The following is an 18,503-nucleotide window of genomic DNA, read 5'->3' as shown; positions in this document are numbered from 1 at the left end:
ATTTGTAATAATCAGAAACTGGAGACAACACAAATCTACCTCAACTAGGGAATGGATAAACAAACTGTTATATTCACACAGTGGAATTCTATTCAGCAATAAGAAGAAAAGAAGTATAGATACATGTAAGAATGTGGAGGAATCTCAAATGCATTCTACAAAGCAAAAAAAACAGCAGACTCAATGACTAGATACTGTGTGATTTCATTTATATAACATTTTGGCAAAGGTAAAACTATAGGAACATAGTACAGTCAGTGGTTTCCAGTGGATAAGGGTGAGATTGGATATAACCATACAGGGTCATCACAAAAGAAATGGGGAATGAGGGTTGGGTGAGATATATAATTGCTCTGTGTCTTGATCATGATGATGGTTACACAATCCTATGCATTTGTCAAAACTCATACAACTCTATGCTGAAAAAAATAAATCTTACTATATGTAAGCTGGATAATTCACACTAAAAAGTGTGAAGTTTACTATGGTAAATTTAAAGTGCGTGTAGGGGCACCTGGGTGGCTTAGTTGGTTGAGCGTCTGACTCTTGATTTTGCTCAGATCATGATCCCAGAATTAGGGGATTGAGCCCACATCAGGCTCTGCACTGAGCATGGAGCCTGCTTTGGATTCTCTCTCGCTCTGTCTCTGCTCCTCTCCCCGACTTGTGCTGTCTCGTTAAAATAGAAAGAAAGAAGAAAAAAAGAAAGAAAGAGAGAGAGAAAGAAAGAAAGGGAAAGAGAAAGAAAAGAAAGTACATGTAAATGAAAAATTTTAAAACATCACTCACTGTATTTCACCATGTTTATAGTTACAGAAGACAAACCATAGGGTCATCTAAATGGATGCAGAAAAAAATTATTAAAATGCTGGAAACTTTGATAATTTTTCTGTTTTTGCAACTGAAAATAAAATAGGATCTCATTAATCTAAGAAAGGACATCTGCAAAAAGTATATCACAAGAATTATACTTAGTGATGAAGTCAAAATAGTTCCTTTTAAGATCAAGAAAAATACGAAGATGCTCACTAGCAACTCACTTGTCAATATTGTAGTTGAGGCCACGGCCAGATTAGGCAAAGTAAAAAATAATTAAAATGTATAAGAGGGGCACCTGGGTCGCTCAGTCGGTTGGGTGTCCGACTCTGTTTTGGCTTAGGTCATGATCTCACATTTCATGAGTTCAAGCTCCATGTTGGGCTCTGTGTTGATGGTGTGGAGCCTGCTTAGGATTCTGTCTCTCCTTCTCTCTGCCCTGTACCTGCTTGTGCGCTCTCTCTCTCTCTCAAAATAAATAAATAAATAAATAAACTTTTTTTAAAAGTTTAAAAAAATAAAAATAAATGTATAGGAAATGAAAGGTGACAATGAAGAAAATCCAAAGGGAACCGTAGCTCTAGTATTAAAATTAATAAAGTTAAACAAGATTTGCTACAGAAATAAAAATGAATGTATAAAATTCAAACGCATTTCTTATACATTAGCAGCAATCGGTAAGAAAGTGCAATTTAAAAATGACATCCTGGGGCACCTGGACGGTTCAATCAGTTAAGTGTCTGACTCTTGGTTTCACTTCAGGTCACAATCTCAGGGTTCTTGAGATGGAGCCCCCATATCGGGCTCTGTGCTGACAGCAGGGAGCCTTCTTGGGATTCTCTGTCTTTCCCTCTCTCTCTCTGCCCCTCCCCTGCTTGTGTACTCGCTTAGGTCTCTCTCTCAAAATAAATAAATAAACTTAAAAAAATAAAAATAAAAACTACATCTTTTACAAAAGGAACAAAACGTGAAGTACCTAGGAAAAAAGATGTAATAAGAATTGTAAGAGAAGCAGAACACTTATTTTGGGAAAAAATGAGTCAAACTTTATTGAAAAATATAAAATATCTAAATAGATGGAGAAATAGATACTATTCATTTTATTTTTTTTCTTTTTTTTCAACTTTTTTTTTTTTTTTTTGGGACAGAGAGAGACAGAGCATGAACAGGGGAGGGGCAGAGAGAGAGGGAGACACAGAATCGGAAACAGGCTCCAGGCTCTGAGCCATCAGCCCAGAGCCTGACGCGGGGCTCGAACTCACGGACTTCAAGATCGTGACCTGGCTGAAGTCGGACGCTTAACCGACTGCGCCACCGAGGCGCCCCGATACTATTCATTTTAAAAGGAAAACTCAACATAATAAAGATTTCAATTGTTTCCAAATTTAGATTCAGTGCAGTTCCAATCCAAATCTCAATAGGATCAAGCTTTTTATGGAAATTGATAAACTTATTTTAACATGGAGTTGAAAGGCCAAAGAATGAAGAATAGCCAAATACTTCTAAAGAAGAAAATTGGAACAAGGTAGAAGATTTACTCTCTAAGATACAAAGACTTGGCATAAAGCTTTAGTATCTCTTAATGTGACATTGCAACATGGTTTGCAAAGAGTAGAGAGGCCAGAATCAGACCAGAAATACATAAACCCTTGATTTGTGAGAGATCAGGCTTTGCATATCAGTAGGAAGAATTGATTGTTTAATATGATAGTGCTAGAATAAGAGATTATCCAAATGGAAAAAAATGAAATTGGATCCTGATTTCATGCTATACCCCCAAATTATTTCGGGGCATATTAAAAACTTAAATACAAATAAAAATGGTAAGACTTTTAGAAGACTATTAAAAAAAATTATGACCTTAAGGTAGAGAAAAATTTCTTACATAAGACCAAAAAAAGTGCAAATCAACAGGAAAAGAGTGACAAATTAGACTGCCTCATGATTAAGAACTCATGTCACCAAAGAACAGAAAAAAGAATAAATAGACAAATCACAAACTATAAAAGATATTTGCAATACCTATAATCTGAGGATTGTGATCTAGAATATGTTTTTTTAAAATCTTACAGAATAGGGGCGCCTGGGTGGCGCAGTCGGTTAAGCGTCCCGACTTCAGCCAGGTCACGATCTCGCGGTCTGGGAGTTCGAGCCCCGCGTCGGGCTCTGGGCTGATGATAGCTCAGAGCCTGGAGCCTGTTTCCGATTCTGTGTCTCCCTCTCTCTCTGCCCCTCCCCCATTCATGCTCTGTCTCTCTCTGTCCCAAAAATAAATAAACGTTGAAAAAAAAAATTTTTAATCTTACAGAATAATAAGTAAAAGACAAGCAATCAACTAGAAAGAAATGAGCAAAAGACTTCATCATACCTCAACAGAAGGAATACAAACAGCTTACAATATCTAGAATCTTTATATTATGTAATACCTAAGACATTTTATTATATTTGTATATAATACACAAGACATATACACTTTGTTAGGAAATTGGGAAAATGCAAATTAAAATTTTAATGAGAACCCATTTCAAACCTACGAGATTGAAAAAATTATTTAAAGTTTAACAATCTCAAATGTCAGTAAGGTTTGTAGAACCAAGAATATTCCCACTAACTGCTAATAGTAAAATGATGCAACTCATTAGTAAATTTGTGTTCCAGTCCTATATACCACAATTCTACTTCCAAATATCTTTACTGTTATAAATGTGTACTTGAAATGAGTAAATACAACATTGTTCATATTAAAAGAAACAACACAGAGGTTTATCAGAATTAGGAAGAATACATAATCTGTGGTATATTCACCATGAAAATATTATACAACAGTGAAAATGGAAACAACTGCATGCATCAATACAGATGAATCTCAGAAACATAATAGTGAGCAAAAGTAGCAATTCCCTAATGATTGATATCATTTATATAAAGTTCAAACACCGGGAGAACTAAATAATATGGTGTTCTGAGTTGTGCTGGCAACATGCTAGTAATCCTATGTACCTACTGAGAACTTGAAGTCTGCCTCGTCCAAATTGAGAGGTACTCTAAGTGTAAAATACACACCAGATTTTGAGATTTTGAAGTACAAAAAAAGAAAATATTTTGATAATGTTTATGTTGATTATATGTTGAAATAATATTTTGGGTATATTGGGTTATCCAAATATCCCAATTATATCTGTTTCTTTTTTTAATTTTTAAAATGTAGCTATTAGAAATTTTAAAATTACTTATGTGGCTCTCATTATATTTCTAGTGGACCATATGGGTTTTAGAGATATCCACATAGATTTTTAAATTAAAAGCAGAACAAGAGGAAAGATTAAAACAGATTTCAGAATAGTGGTTCAATCTGCAGGGAAGGAGGGGAATGTAATCAGGTAGGGACACATGGGGGCTTCTAAGTTCTGGTCATCTAGTTTCTGTGCAGAGTGGCAGCACTTGTTATATTATTAGTCATTACATTTTTTATAAAGAATACGCTTTTATGAAGAATGTATTTTATAGTAAAAATTCAAATAATCAAATTTGAAAATTAAATTAACATGAGCTTTGGGGCCAGATCCACATGGTTTTAAATCCTTTCCCTGCTCTAGCTATTGTTTGATCATAGACAATAAATGAACCCTCTTAGCCTCACTTCCTTGTGGGGTTAATAAACTCCTTTACGTACAGACTCACACACATACACACATACTCACAAACACAAACAGGATTGTTGGAAGATTGGTGAGCTAATACAACATGCCTGGCACATAATAGATGCTCAATAAATACTAACATTACTAAATAGTTAATTTGTACATAGTTACTAGTATATAATATATTGACAATAGTGAATAATTCATAGAGAATTAAAATACTGTGGTGACTATACATTTTCCAAAATGTTTCTGTAATACTAAGAAAAACAAAGAAACTGAGTGGATGTGGATGACTTATTATTCAATGACTAAGATATAAAAAGATGGTGTAATGCAGTTCTATGAAAGCCCCAAAGTTAATGAGGCTAGTAACCTAGCATGAGCTTGGAATATTGCATAAAGAAAAATTATGTCTAGGTAGACTCATAGATTAACATTAAATGGTATGGATCTTTGTTTTATTTCTATATTTATTTTAATTTAGAGTGTTTCAAAGACTGAACTCTCAAAAACTTTCTTCTCATTTCCAACTTTAATAAAACACACTCTGCCTCAAACTTGTACTCAATTGATCAAGTACCAGAAAATTTAGGCTCTCCTATGCTATGCCTAAAATGCAGTTTAAATTTTTACCAGTTTCCTTAAAAATCACTGATAGAAAGTACATATAAAATAACATACTTCCTATAACATTACCCTACTTTTCATTACCTGTAATTGCTCTTTTAATCTAGTTGTCTATTTAGGTATTATTTGTGTCTCCCTCAATCACATGGAATTTAGAGTTGGGGTATAAGGGTCTAGAAACTTCTGCCCCCAGTTGTGGGGTGGAGATGAAGTGAATGATACGTGCACTGGTTTCTGCTGTACATGGATATTTCCCTTTCCTGAAATATCGGTAAAGTAGGCAAATAGGAGGAAATTCAGCTTCATTCTCCTCTGTGCATCTGCGTTGTGTATGTTACCCAGAGGAAACACATTAGCCCTCTCCCTCTTCCTCTGTCTCTGTCTCTGCCTCTCTGTCTCTCTGTCTGTTTCTCTCTCTCTCTCTCTCTCTCTCACAGAAACACACATACACACACACACACACACACACACACACACACAAATACACTAAAGGGCAAAGTGTTTCCTTTTAAACAAAGTATCAAATGCATACAATGGGTTTACATACAAATTTATTACTATTATTATTAATTATTATTATTTTAGAGAAAGAGTGTTAACGAGGCAGAGGGGCAGAAGGAGAGAGAGAATCTTAAGCAGGCTCCATGCTCAGTGTGGATCCCAATGTGGGGCTCAATCCAGTGACCCTGGGATCATGACCTGAACTAAAATCAAAAGTCAGATGCTCAACCAACTAAGCCATCCAGGCACCCTTACAAATTATTTTTTTATTGGTACCAAAAAGCCATAAGAAGAGAATTTCATTTTCTTTTCTATCACTGAAAGGCTGGGGAAATGATTAACTGGTAATAATTATCCTAGAGGTGAGGAAGCTGTTTGGAGACTATGGGATCAAGTACTTGGAATAGCTATAAGCCTTTCACCTTAGTATTTGAGTTATTGTTAGAATCCAACATTCAGATTTAGTTTTCCTTTTCATTTCCACTAAAACAGACCCATACCTTGAGACTGAAGAAATCAAGAAGAGGCACATCATCATTTTTGTGAACACTTGTTGAGAAGTTAGTGTGTGCCAGGCCTATGCTGTGTACTTTGCGTGCAGTCTTGAGGCTTGAGAACTTGTGCACACAGCTAGGAAGGGCCAGAGTAGAGCTCCCAGCTTAAATACCCTGTCTCCATAGACTTCTCTACCATTCTACATCCACCTGAAAATAACAATAACAATGACCTTAAATGAGGCCTGCCATTTTTTAAATAAAGCAGAACTTTAAAGAGAGCCATGGAATTGAAATTTGTGTGTAAGGCTCTGGTTTTCCTTCTTTGTAATGTTTTTGGAGGAAAAAAAATTGCCATTTATCACTTTGCACGATAAATCTGCTGTGCCCAGCTTCGCTTGTTGGTTTCACTGCAAAGATTTATAGCACCCTTGTTTGCATTATCTGTATCTGAGTCTGAATCTAAATCCTCCCAGCTAAGATTGCAATTCTAAATTGTATGAACACAGTTCCATCACTGTCAAAGCTTTTCTAAGCCCTCACAGTTCGATGCCACAAATTGCCAGACAGCCTGCTTCTAGAGTTTAAATAGATTACCTCCCTTTGAATTCTTATAACATCCAGTTAAACAGTGTGGCAATAGCTATGGAGCACAAGAACAATCTTGATAGGACTAAAATACTACCAGTCTCCTATTAGTCACCTACATTCTACTGATCATCTAGGTATTTCCAAACATCTGGGTTGCTAACATAGTGTAAGGAATATACCTGGACACTTTAAAGCAAGGGTCCACAAACTATGGCCCATGGGCTAAATCTGGCCCACTGCCTGTTTTTGCAAATAAAGTTTTATTTGAACACAGCCACACGCATTAATCTATGTGTTACCTACGGTTGCTTTGACATTACCACAGCAGAGCTGAATGGTTTGCAACAGAAAGAGCAACATCCAAAATATTTACCATCTCTTCCTTTAAAAACGAGTTTGGCAGTGCCGATTAGCCCGTAATATATTTGGGGGGGGGTTTGTTTTATTTTGTTATTTCTCAATAACATGATTAGGAAGTAGGAAACTTTCCCTCCCTACTCCCTTCTCTTGTTTTTGGAACACTCAGCCCACCTGAACAAGCTATTATAGCTCACAAGCTATAATCAGCACCTCTAGCTGTAAACCTGCCTACTTTATAAAGTACCATGTAAAGAGTGACGTAATAATAATGGGCTAAGTGCAATTCTTGCTAAGGAGAGCGTAAGGGGGTTCAAACAGAGCCGGAATAATTTTTAATCTCACAAATTTTAACCATGCTTTGGATGAGATGGGCCACAAAGGGTTATAAAGCGAGGTTTTGGAGTCAGACCTGGGCTCAAGCTCTGGATTTACCAATTAAGAGCTGTATGACTTGTCCTCTGCCCGCATGCAGGCTCCTCCTCTTACGTGGAGGTGATAACAATAGTATCCACTTCATGGGGTTGTTATACGAGGATTACATTTCATTAAAATGATGGCTTAATCCAGTGTTGGCACATACTAAGTCATCACATCCTGCCATCAGCAACCTAAGGGAATGGAAGAGATTTAAGAAGGGAATGAACAAAGAAGGGCAGAAAGACTGAATTAAAACCACCCAAAGAATAGGGACACTTACCTGCTTTATTGCCTTGCACTTCAATTTCTAGAGTTAAGAAATATTTTCCTATTTAGAGACAAGAGCAAATGCTTCAAATATGAGGTGCCTTCGTAACTCAAATTATTGCGAAACTTAAGGGTTTGCTTGTTAATTTGTGCAAATGAAATTTGTGGAACCTACAGATGTCTTACACTCAGGGCTCATTTCAAACCTTACAGATCTGAATGAGATGCGAATTCATCCTCAGTGCATGTGTACACATAAGCAATATCTGATTTCAGGAGCTCAGGAAGCATATTTACTTTCAGCAAGAAATGAGCTCTTGCTTGGAAAATTGGCCTGAAAACCCATTACTGCAGTGGATTCATTTTCATTTATTTCCCAACAGGTAATAGAGTTTATTTGGAGTATTGAGAGATAGTGCTTCTCTGAGGCTGAGTATTGTCTCATTTACATGCAAATATTTTTATCTTCATTTTAGATAGAAATATAATCATGCTCCATAAGGCTTGCCATGCACCCAGAATTTAATTAATGATGTGTCTGCACAGAATCAAGATAAAAAGATGAAATGGAAAAAATTTGGCATCACATAGTTTCAAACCCTAGATTGTTTTAGTAATTTTATTCATGTATTCATTCACTTATTCATTGCTTTAATGAATATTTATTCGGTTCCTACTATGTGTTAGACACCTGTATGTGATACAGATACATAGATGGAAAAACAAAACATTGCCTCCAAGAAGGTTACAATCTAAAGGACAGAGGCAAAGAGAAAGGAGTCTTCCAGCAATGATGAAATAAGGCCTACATACATTGGAAGCATGTGATTCCAGGCAGAAAAAGTTTCTTCACATGACAGTAGTACCTAACTGAGTCTTTAAAAATGGGCAGACAAATGTGGAGGGTAAGCCATGCAAGAAACAGCATCCAAGTCAAGCAATGTGCAGGCCATGAGTGTTTGAGGAAACTGAAAATGGCTTAACCTTCCCAGTATGTCAAGTGTTCAGTTGGGAGAGGGGATGAAGGTGTAAGACAGGTGAGAGTGGAGGTGCGACAGGGTCCTGATCATAGAAGACTTTGTCAACCAAAACACTCCCAATTTTATCTGGAGGCAATCAAGCCACTGCAGAATTTTAAGCTGTGGAGTAAGGGATCAGATTTTCACACTAGAAATGTCATGTTAGCAGCTTTGTGAGGGATAGTGAGATAAGCCTAAAAGTGACACAATCAGAAAGTGGCCTCTTATGACAAATGAGCAAGTGATGCAAAGTCATGAACTACAAAGATGACCATGGGGGCCTAAAATGAGAATGATTTAGGAGACAGGATCAATGGAATATAGGGATTGACAAAATGTGAGCTTTGAAGGAGAAACAGTAATCTGGGGTGATACCCTCATCTCTGACTTGGGCAGCTGAGTTAGGAAAGTATCATTTATAAGATAAGAAATTCAGAAAAGGTGCATGGAGGCAGAGTGTAGGATCACTTAGGAGATGATGAATTCTGTCTGGGAGACCATCACTATGAAATATCTAAACAGAGGTGCCTGGTAGGCAAATAGAAATGAAAATATGGAGCTCAGGAAAGAGGTGTGAACCAGAACTATTCATCTGGGACTCAGGGACTTTTAGGTGATATTTGAAGTTGTGATGATTAATCTTGTGTCACCCTGACTAGGCTAAGGGACATCAAGTAGCTGGCTAAACATTACTTCTGGGTGTGTCTGCAAGGGTGTCCCTGTAAGAGATTAGCATTTGAATTGGTAGACTGCATGAAGAACATCTTCACCAATGTGGGTGGGTATCATCCAACTGGTTGAGGGCCTATAGAGAAGAAAGATGCAGAAAGATGCACACTCTCTATTGTGCTGACACATCCTTCTTTTTCTCCCTTTGGACATCAGGCACTCCTGGTTCAGGCTGGGACTTACGCCATTGGGTCCCCTGTTTTCAGGCCTTCAGACGCAGACTGAATGACATTGCTGTCGTTCATGGTTCTCTACCTTATACGTGATGTTAAGTGATCATACTGAGTACATTCTCACTTTTAACTGGAAGTTTTGCCTCTTCTAAGTACTTTTTAAAAGTTAATTTTGGTGTGATGAAAATGAGAGAGTTGATTTGCCAAACACAAGGAACATTTGAAGGTAGAGTCTGAGCTAAGAAGGAAGCAGATGTGTTCTTTCTGGATCTCATAAACACTTTTTATGTAACACAAGGTTCATCATAACCTTGTCAGTGTATGAAGAATTTGCTTTTGAGTAATGGGTTGCTCTTTAATGAAATGTGTTGCTCTCTGTATGTGGGGTTGCTCAGCTGACGCCAGAGGCGAGGTCTTCGATGAGCATCTCTACAGGCCACAGTACTTCTACAAGAAAAGACTCTGGGGAGCCTGGTTTCTCAGGTATGCTGCTGCTGCTGCTGCTCCTCCCGCCAGCTCAGTGCTTGACCTCACTGCCGAAGCAGAGGTGCTGATGACTCAGAGCCAGACAGAGGACCATGGCTAGGGCCTTCCCTCACGTTCTTGAGGGAAGTTTGAGCCAGCCCTGAATGAGTTGTGGTAGGTGCTAGAAGAGAAGGAGGACAATACAGAGGATTGAGTGTATGATTTCTAGAGATGAGGAAGAGGACAGAGCTGTTGCAAAAGATAAGGGAAGGTGAAACATCAAGCAGAGCCCGTTTCGCCATTCAGCACTTACCAGAAACCAGTTAAGCTAGCTATTTTGCCTCCTACCAAATAAATACAAACACCTAAGACACAGGTCCTAGCCTAGAGGACATAAACAATTTACATTAGGAAAGTGTATTTAAAATGTTAAGTATCAGGGGCATCTGGGTGGCTCAGTCAGTTGAGCATCCGACTTCAGCTCAGGTCATGATCTCACAGTTCATGAGTTCTAGCCCTGCATCAGGCTCTGTGCTGGCAGCTCTGAGCCTGGAACCTGCTTTGGAATCTGTGTCTCCCTCTCTCTCTGCCCCTCCCTTGCTCATGCTCGCACTCTCTCTCTGTCAAAAATAAATAAACTTAAAGAAAAAAGTTAAGTATCAATCCATTTATTTGCTTAGTATACGATAAAATTCTATGACCAAGCTAACAAAAACAGATTTTCATATTAAATAAAGGACTATACCTGTTTTTAAATATTCTTTATGAACTTAATGTTTATATTAATTCTTGTCTACAGTATCTGATGACTTTTATTAGTCATTTCAAAAATAATTCATCATAAGTAATGGAATCTGCTTTTATTTTAAATCAGGGTGAATGAATAAATATTTTCTAGTAAAACCCCTTTTATTTGTATGTTATTTATGGGAAATTCAGTTAAGATTAAAAAGGGTCCTCAAGTTGCAACCTATTTGATATTATAATTCATGGCAGTATATATATATATATATATATATATATATATATATATATATATATACACACACACACACACTGTAGGAACGAAAAAGGAAAATATCAACCCAAGTGAAGTTCTACTTTGTTTCTTTTTAAGGCTGATTAAATTCAATTTTTTTAATTGAATTCAAGGATATGAGGAGAATATGAAAAATCTTTAGATTTAAGACTGGGTTGCAAGTAATACAACAATCAAATTTATACTTTATTTCTGTATTTGTGGAGGGCAGGTGGCATATATTATTTCAAGGCTAGAAATGCAGAAACAAGGGCCCCTGGGTGGCTCAGTCAGTTAAGTGTCGGACTTCAGCTTAGGTCATGATCTCATGGTCCGTGAGTTCGAGCTCCACGTCGGGCTCTGTGCTGACAGCTCAGAGCCTGGAGCCTGCTTCGGATTCTGTGTCTCCCTCTCTCTCTCTACCCCTCCTCCACTTATGCTCTGTCTCTGTCTCAAAAATAAACATTTAAAAAAATTTTTTTTAAATCTTTAATAAAAAAATTAAAAAAGGAAATGCAGAAACAACTAAAATGGCAACTGAGGTTTCCTACTCCTAGGAAAAATAATTTGAATTGTTCACATCTATTTTTTTGAAGCCTAGCCATGAAAACAGAAAAAAAAATAAATAAAAGGTCTTTGCTCTCTACTTTCTGAACATTCTGTGCTGCTGCAATAAATCATATCACTAAGACATTTCCCTTATTCATATTCTGACAATTTGAGCATGTGGAGAAAATCACTCTAATTAATGGGACAACTCAGAAAATCACAATAATATTAAGGGTAAAGATGTAGGTTACATATGCCTCTGTGTTCTCACAGATTTATCAGACTCAGAAGACAAAATGAAAAATATTCAATTAGAGATATGTGTGGCATTTTCATTCTCATCAAAGGTCACTCAAGCAATTTACAATGCCAGCACGTCCTGCTTGCTAGATTACCTGGGCATGTTTCTAGTGTGTCAAATGCCCTTCCTATCCTTTCTTGTTCGACTCCAAGTGTGTTGAGTGGATAACCGCACTTGCCTCATGTTTTCCTAATGTAGATATTTGCTCTTCTCCCAAACATGCCGGTATGTACCTCTCCCTCTACAGCACGTGGCTAAATAGTATATTCCAGGTTCCTTGTCAGAGATGGTCCTTAGTGGAGATCAAAGGGTTTCAACAGCAAGGGGTTCAACTGAAGTGTATTAGTTTTATCTGATGCACCAACCAAGACAGTCTCTCTGACTGAGTGTGACCAATGGCAAGTTTTTCTTGGTCTTATAGAGGCAAAGAGCCGAATAAAAATAAAGGGGGGGGGGAGGGAAGAATAGCAATCAGAAGAAAGAAACTAAAAGAATGAGAGAAAAAATGAATCAAGACAGAGGAAGACCATTTTCACAGAGCAGCAGTCTAAAACTATTGCAATGGAATAGGTATCATTATGCGGCATAAAACATTTTGAGTTACCATTTTACTTATGCCATGTGCCATATTCTGTGCCACACTTAAATTGTCACTTGTGGAGAATTAGGCAGTTGACTTGGTCTCAGAGAAATTAGCTTCTACATAAAGAAATCAGCCCTTTTACAGACAAAACTGCCTAATGCTGATTGCGATTGGAACACCCCAGCTCAACGTCAGCCAACCCTCTCCTTGGTCAGCTGTCAAAAATAACCATGTAGTTTTGAAATCCTGCAACTACTTCACAAATAGTTTTTTTTTTTTCCATTATAACTAATGCAATTCTGCAGTATTACACTATTACTGGCCAGCTGAAAACAATATTAAGAATGAGTTGGTTTCTGATACCAATTACTGACAAGATATCAAAACCTCCTTTGAAAAGAGGTTATCACATTTAAACAGAACAAAATAATCAGCTGAGTATAAGGCCAATGCATTAATTGTGGTTTCTGATTGATAAATAACATTTATTTGGTTATTGATTTGATAACATTTTTGAAGCATTTTATAACTTATCAAGGAATTCCCCATCTATGATCTCATTTGCATCTCACAGCAGCCCAGTAAGAGAAACATTATTAAGCCCATTTTCCTTATGTGGACATTGAGGTTCAGCAGGATAGGCAAGACGTCCAAAGTTCAGACCTATGGCTTCCCAATTTTATTCCCAGTCCCCCCTCCCTCCCAGCAGAGCTAGCTGCACCAAATGCTGAAGCCAGATAACTAGATGAGGCTTGGACATGGGTCACATGAGTCCTTGAAGTCACAGGAGCATGTTCTGTTCACTTCAGGACCCTAAAAATTGAGACATTAGGGCACGTGGGTGACTCAGTCGGTTGAGCATCCGTCTTCAGCCCAGGTCATGATCTTGCGGTTCGTGAGTTGGAGCCCCACGTCACACTCTGCTGACAGCTCAGAGCCTGGAGCCTGCTTCGGATTCTGTGTCTCCCCCTCTCTCTCTGCCCTTTCCCCACTCGTGCACTCACTTTCTCTCTCGCCCCCTTCCTCTCAAAAATAAATAAACATTAAAAAAAATAAAAATTAAAAAAATAAAAATTGAGACATTGTACTTAAAATAACCGCATCATTGAACATCTTTAAACGTGGAAAGTCTACACGGGGATATCGTTCCACTGTCACAAAAGGCCATTTGCTTCTGGGTCTCTCAACTGTGGTGTTTTCCTACTCCGTTGTGCAAGTTTACCATGGAGGCAGCAAGGCACAGCTTCCCCTAGGGGACGCTTCTCAGACCTCACCTGGATTTGTTCTGCTTGTTCACGTCTATTGGTCTTTATTGGCAGCTCTGTGGTTCAGAAAACATTCACCCGGGACAGTGTGGGGTCGGGTTAGAGAGACACGAGAGGTTGAACGTCACAACGTGGTGATGTGGGCCTCCTTCTACAGAGAGCTACACCTGTGTAAAGGAATCCGGGGAGGCAGGGGTGGCAGGAGTGTGTGGGAAGTGCTGCACGGCCAGGCAGGCGGCTGTGGGATGGATAGCGCTACGGGGGATGCTTTATGATTTCTAACCCTGTGTACCATGTATTGTTTCTGCAAGCTCAGGGCTACAGGAACAATGCAGGTCCCCTAGGACTCCTGACTCCGACATGATGACAAAAGCACAAACAGCCATGGGGGGCTTTCTCTCCGAATACATATTATTTAACTTTTGTAGTTTGACTAGTGTAAGTAGATGCCATAAAGCAATTTTAAAAGACATGAGTGGGAGCTGTGAATACTGGAGACTACAGAATCAACTCACATGCTTAACAATTCTATTCTAAACAACCAAGAAGGTGTTTGGAAAGGGATGCACAGCTCTGCTTTTAAATTGCCCAATTTTCTATAAACATATAATTGTATTAATAGTCCACATGGCTGGACTGTTCTAGCAACAATGCCAACCGCACGGGGCCCGATGCTTCCCTCTAAATGTACTGCACTCGCTGAGCAGGCGACTTAGGGAAGAAGGGAAAAAGACTTCTCTTCGACTAAGAAATCTCCAGAAATCTTTAATCCTTTCCAGGAGCCCCCTGGGGACACAACCTGCAAAATCATTCCAAGACACCTATCTTTTGCCAGGAAGTACGACAAGATCTCTGAGCTAGAGGGAAGGAACTAATGTGTGCTATGCAAAATAAACGCACTTCTGGTAATCAGTGTTTTCTGAAAAAAGTTGTCAATTAAATATCAGAAATTGTGTGTGTACCAGAAGACTTGTTATTATGGAGAAAGCTCTGGACGATCTTTTGTTAGTACAGAGGGTCTTTTATGGCACAAAGCCCCATTTTTCTGGTTTGTTTTGAAAACTGACATTAGTCTGAATTTCTCTTTTGTTTTTCAGCAGCAAGATACATTCACAGCTCCGTATCCCCACTTAGAGATGGTAAAGCTGAAGGACAACGAGGTTAACTGGCTTTATTTTCGTTACATACTTGCTGCCACAGTCCCTAATTGTGTCCTCACTTGGGGAATTTGTAGGAGGGCAGCCATTTGGGCCTTGCCCCTCCACATGGCTTCTGAGTTGTAATTGAAACAGTAAAGCCAAGGACAAGGTATTTTCTCCACATTGGTGGATCTTCTCACTCCCCTAACCACCTCCAGTTCAACGCTGGCTCTGCTGTTCAGAGTGCAGAACGTTGATAGGGCACTGCGGTAGAGGGGTCACGCATGAGAGCTCTGGAATCGGGTGGTCCAGCATGAAACTGTAGAACCTCCAGCTGGTTGTACTTAACTTTTCTAAGCTTTGATTTCTTAACCTTGAAAATGAGGCAGATAATAGCGGCTACTTTATGAGATTGTTATGAGGATTGAATGAGGTTGTTCATGTGGTCTTGATGTGGTCTGCTAGGCTCTGGTCACCTGATCTGAACTGCTGCTACCCCTCTGATCTTTTCTCCTACCATACTTTCCCTCTGTCACTCTGCTCCAGGCACACTAGGCTCCTTCCCATTCCTTAAGTAAGCTAAGTCCACTCCTTTCTCAGGGCATATGAATTTGCTGTTCCCAGTGCCAAGAAGCCTCATCCCCGATACCTGCATGGTTCTCCTGAACCTCCTTTGGGGTCTGTTCCTCAAATGCCATCTTACCAGAGAATCCTACTATGGTAGGTAGAATAACACCCCTCAAGATGATGATGCCCCAATCCTTGGAACCTGCAAATATGTTACCTTATGTGGCAAAATAGACTTTGCAGCTGTGATTAAGTTAAGAATGTTGGGATATGGCAATTATCCTGGACTGTCTAAGTGGGCCCACTGTAATCACAGGGCCCTTATAAGAAGGAGGAGTGAGAGGGAGAGGAGGGGGATTTGAAGATGCTGTGTTGCTGGCTTTGAAGATGGAAGAAGGGACTAAGGGCCAAGGAATGATATAGCCTCTAGAAGCTGAAAACAGCAAGGAACTAGATTCTCACCTAAAGCATCTAGAAGGAATGCAGCACTGCCAATCTATTTTTGACTCCGACCTCCAGAACTGTAAGATAATAAATGTGTGTGTTGTATGGAGTGACAGACCCTAAAGGACGTTCAGACCCTAAAGGAGAACCACACAGGTATCAGGGATGAGGGTTCTTGGCATTGGGAACAAGAAGTTTGTGGTAACTTGCTACAGCAGCAGTAGGAAACAGACATTCTCTCACTCTCTGCATTAAATTGCTCATGGCTCTGCTCCCACTCCCGTCCCTTGTTCTGCTTACCCTGCTGGATTTATTTTCACAACCTGTGCACCACCTGATACAGGTTTAGTTGTCTTCTTTCTATCTCACCTTACTAGAGTGGGACCTTCTTGAGAGAGGGGTCTGTGTTTTATTCACTTTTTCTCCCTAGATTTGAAAAGTGCCTGGCACATAGTGGGTGCTCAATAAATAGTTCTTGGATGAAAAAAAAATTGCATGAAATAACGCCTCCACAACTTTTGGAAATTGATAACATCTGCCAGTGCAGAACTTCTAAAGAGTGAGTTGCAGCCTCATTGCTACCTCTCAAAACGGTTCCAGTGTGTCTGACATACTGCTTTCCTGGGCCCTTGAGCTGGCAGTTGGAGTAGCCATGTCTATTTATTCAAGTATGCCATGCAAATATTACCATGTTATTTGTGTGGCATTATGGAAGGGATGTTGTAGGGCATATTTGAGGGCACTGACAATGACTACCCGGCAAAATTCAGGGCTCTTTTTCTGAGAGCCAAGAATTCCAGAACACAGTTGTATACTGAGCATGAAGCAGGTTTTAAAGTCAATGTCAACAGATAGCCCTCTTTTAATGTGAAATCCATTTTTAGGTTGGGAGTGACTTCTTAGAGTAGAATGCCTACTGCTAACAGTAAATATGAACTCAAGGGATAAAACTTCAACTATGGCTTCCATCGGGTTTTTTGGGCTAATGCTATACCTTTAGACTAGGCTCTCCTACCTCTGATATTTCCTCATTGGAGATGCCCATATTTCTTGGCTTGCAAGGCTCTCTGTTTCATGTATATTGACCAGCTCTTTCAAACAGATTCCCTGTCACCAATGTATGGATTTTTCCTCTTTGACTTTTTTCTTATTACCTCAAGTGTTGCAGGATTATTGCTCATTAGCCATTTCATTTGTTCCAGTCTTGCTACTGTCACAGGAAGAGCTGACTGCTCTAATAATCAGAGCTCTTCATTCCTGGAATTTGCTGAGCCAGATGTCTATGCTGAGGGTGAGTGTGCTATTGGAGAAATGGGACTCATGGGATGAAAGCCATTTGGTGCCATTTAGTGCCTTCTATTTTGATTTGCTTATTCATTCATTGATCCATTCAATCAATAGTTATTGAGAATCTCCTACGTGTTGGACCAGGAGATAAATAGAAAACAGAATAGACACTATCCCTGCCATAATTAATGTAATAGCCCAGAGAAAGTGTTAGACATTGACAAGGAATGACAAACATGTTACGTCTACATAGGAGAAAACCAAGATTCCAGATGAACTTAGAACCTACTCAGTATTCCACAGTTGTTTAATGAGTGGCTACTATGTATGAAGAACGTGTTTTAGGTACTGAGGATTCAACAGTGAATAAGATTACCAGAGTGCCTGATCTGGTGGGACGTACAATCTCGGAGAAGAAAGAGAAACAACAAATAAAAAAATAATATAATGTCAGTGAATGATAAATACTATGGAATGATAAATACTATGGATAAATACTATGATGAAGGAAATGGTGAGTGGGTAGTACTTGAAAGCCAGTCTGAGATTACATTGAAGTTTGTTTCCTACTTATGTAATGAGCTAACCTTATCAGCCTTCCTGAAAAGTAGCCTTTGGAGCAGGAGGGACATTTAGAGATGTCCCCAGATCTTCAGGTAGGCTTGCAATGCCGGTTTAGGATAGGTCTTCTGTGCAACCTGGAAAGACTATTGTTTCCCTTAATACTTTCTAGGAGCTTGTTGAGTCCTTTTCTGCCCACACAGTAATATATAATAAACAGTAATTCACCTTCTACAAAGAGCTATAGGAGAAATTTTCAAAAATCAACAGTTACCATATTGCTGACAGGAAAGCTAATTCTGAGGGTAAAAAGAATTAAATCTGTATATATCACGGGCTTAAATGAAGTGCAAAGTGTTGATTTATTGGCAACCTTCTAGTCTAGGCAAATTTTTCTCATGCCCATTTGAGGATAAGACTCAGTGTGTGGAGTCATTGGCAAGAGAGCACTATGATGAATGAGCAGTGGGTTTAAGGTTGGCCAAAGAATATATATTCAGTGAGCATCTACTATGTGAATGGCTGTAGGTTATAAAACTAGAAACTGGAGCCAGGAGGCCTTTGTTCTTATTGCTCTTCTCCACCTGGAACATACTTTTATGCCTAGTTCTATTTATGCTTCAAAATCCAAGACAGATATCATCTTACATATGCCCTTGTCAGAGCAATGCCTCTCCCACCAAAAT

General features: G+C 39.0%; 1 protein-coding gene across 3 annotated transcripts in view; it reads left to right on the top strand.

Moving 5' to 3' along the window:
* The first annotated feature begins 17,230 nt into the window (after positions 1-17,230).
* The window catches only part of CTTNBP2 (cortactin binding protein 2), a 172,832-nt gene continuing 171,559 nt past the window's right edge, over positions 17,231-18,503 (top strand). For all 3 annotated transcript variants that reach the window (XM_045041278.1, XM_045041289.1, XM_045041298.1), the window contains exon 1: positions 17,231-17,260. In XM_045041278.1, the coding sequence (XP_044897213.1) occupies positions 17,246-17,260 (15 nt within the window). In that variant the 5' untranslated portion in view covers positions 17,231-17,245. The remainder of the gene's footprint in view (positions 17,261-18,503) is intronic.

The sequence above is a fragment of the Felis catus genome, chromosome A2 (genome assembly GCF_018350175.1).
Source record: "Felis catus isolate Fca126 chromosome A2, F.catus_Fca126_mat1.0, whole genome shotgun sequence".
In the NCBI taxonomy this organism is placed as follows: Eukaryota; Metazoa; Chordata; class Mammalia; order Carnivora; family Felidae; genus Felis; species Felis catus.
Note: the sequence above shows the minus strand (reverse complement) of the source record. Positions and strands in the feature narration are given on the sequence as shown.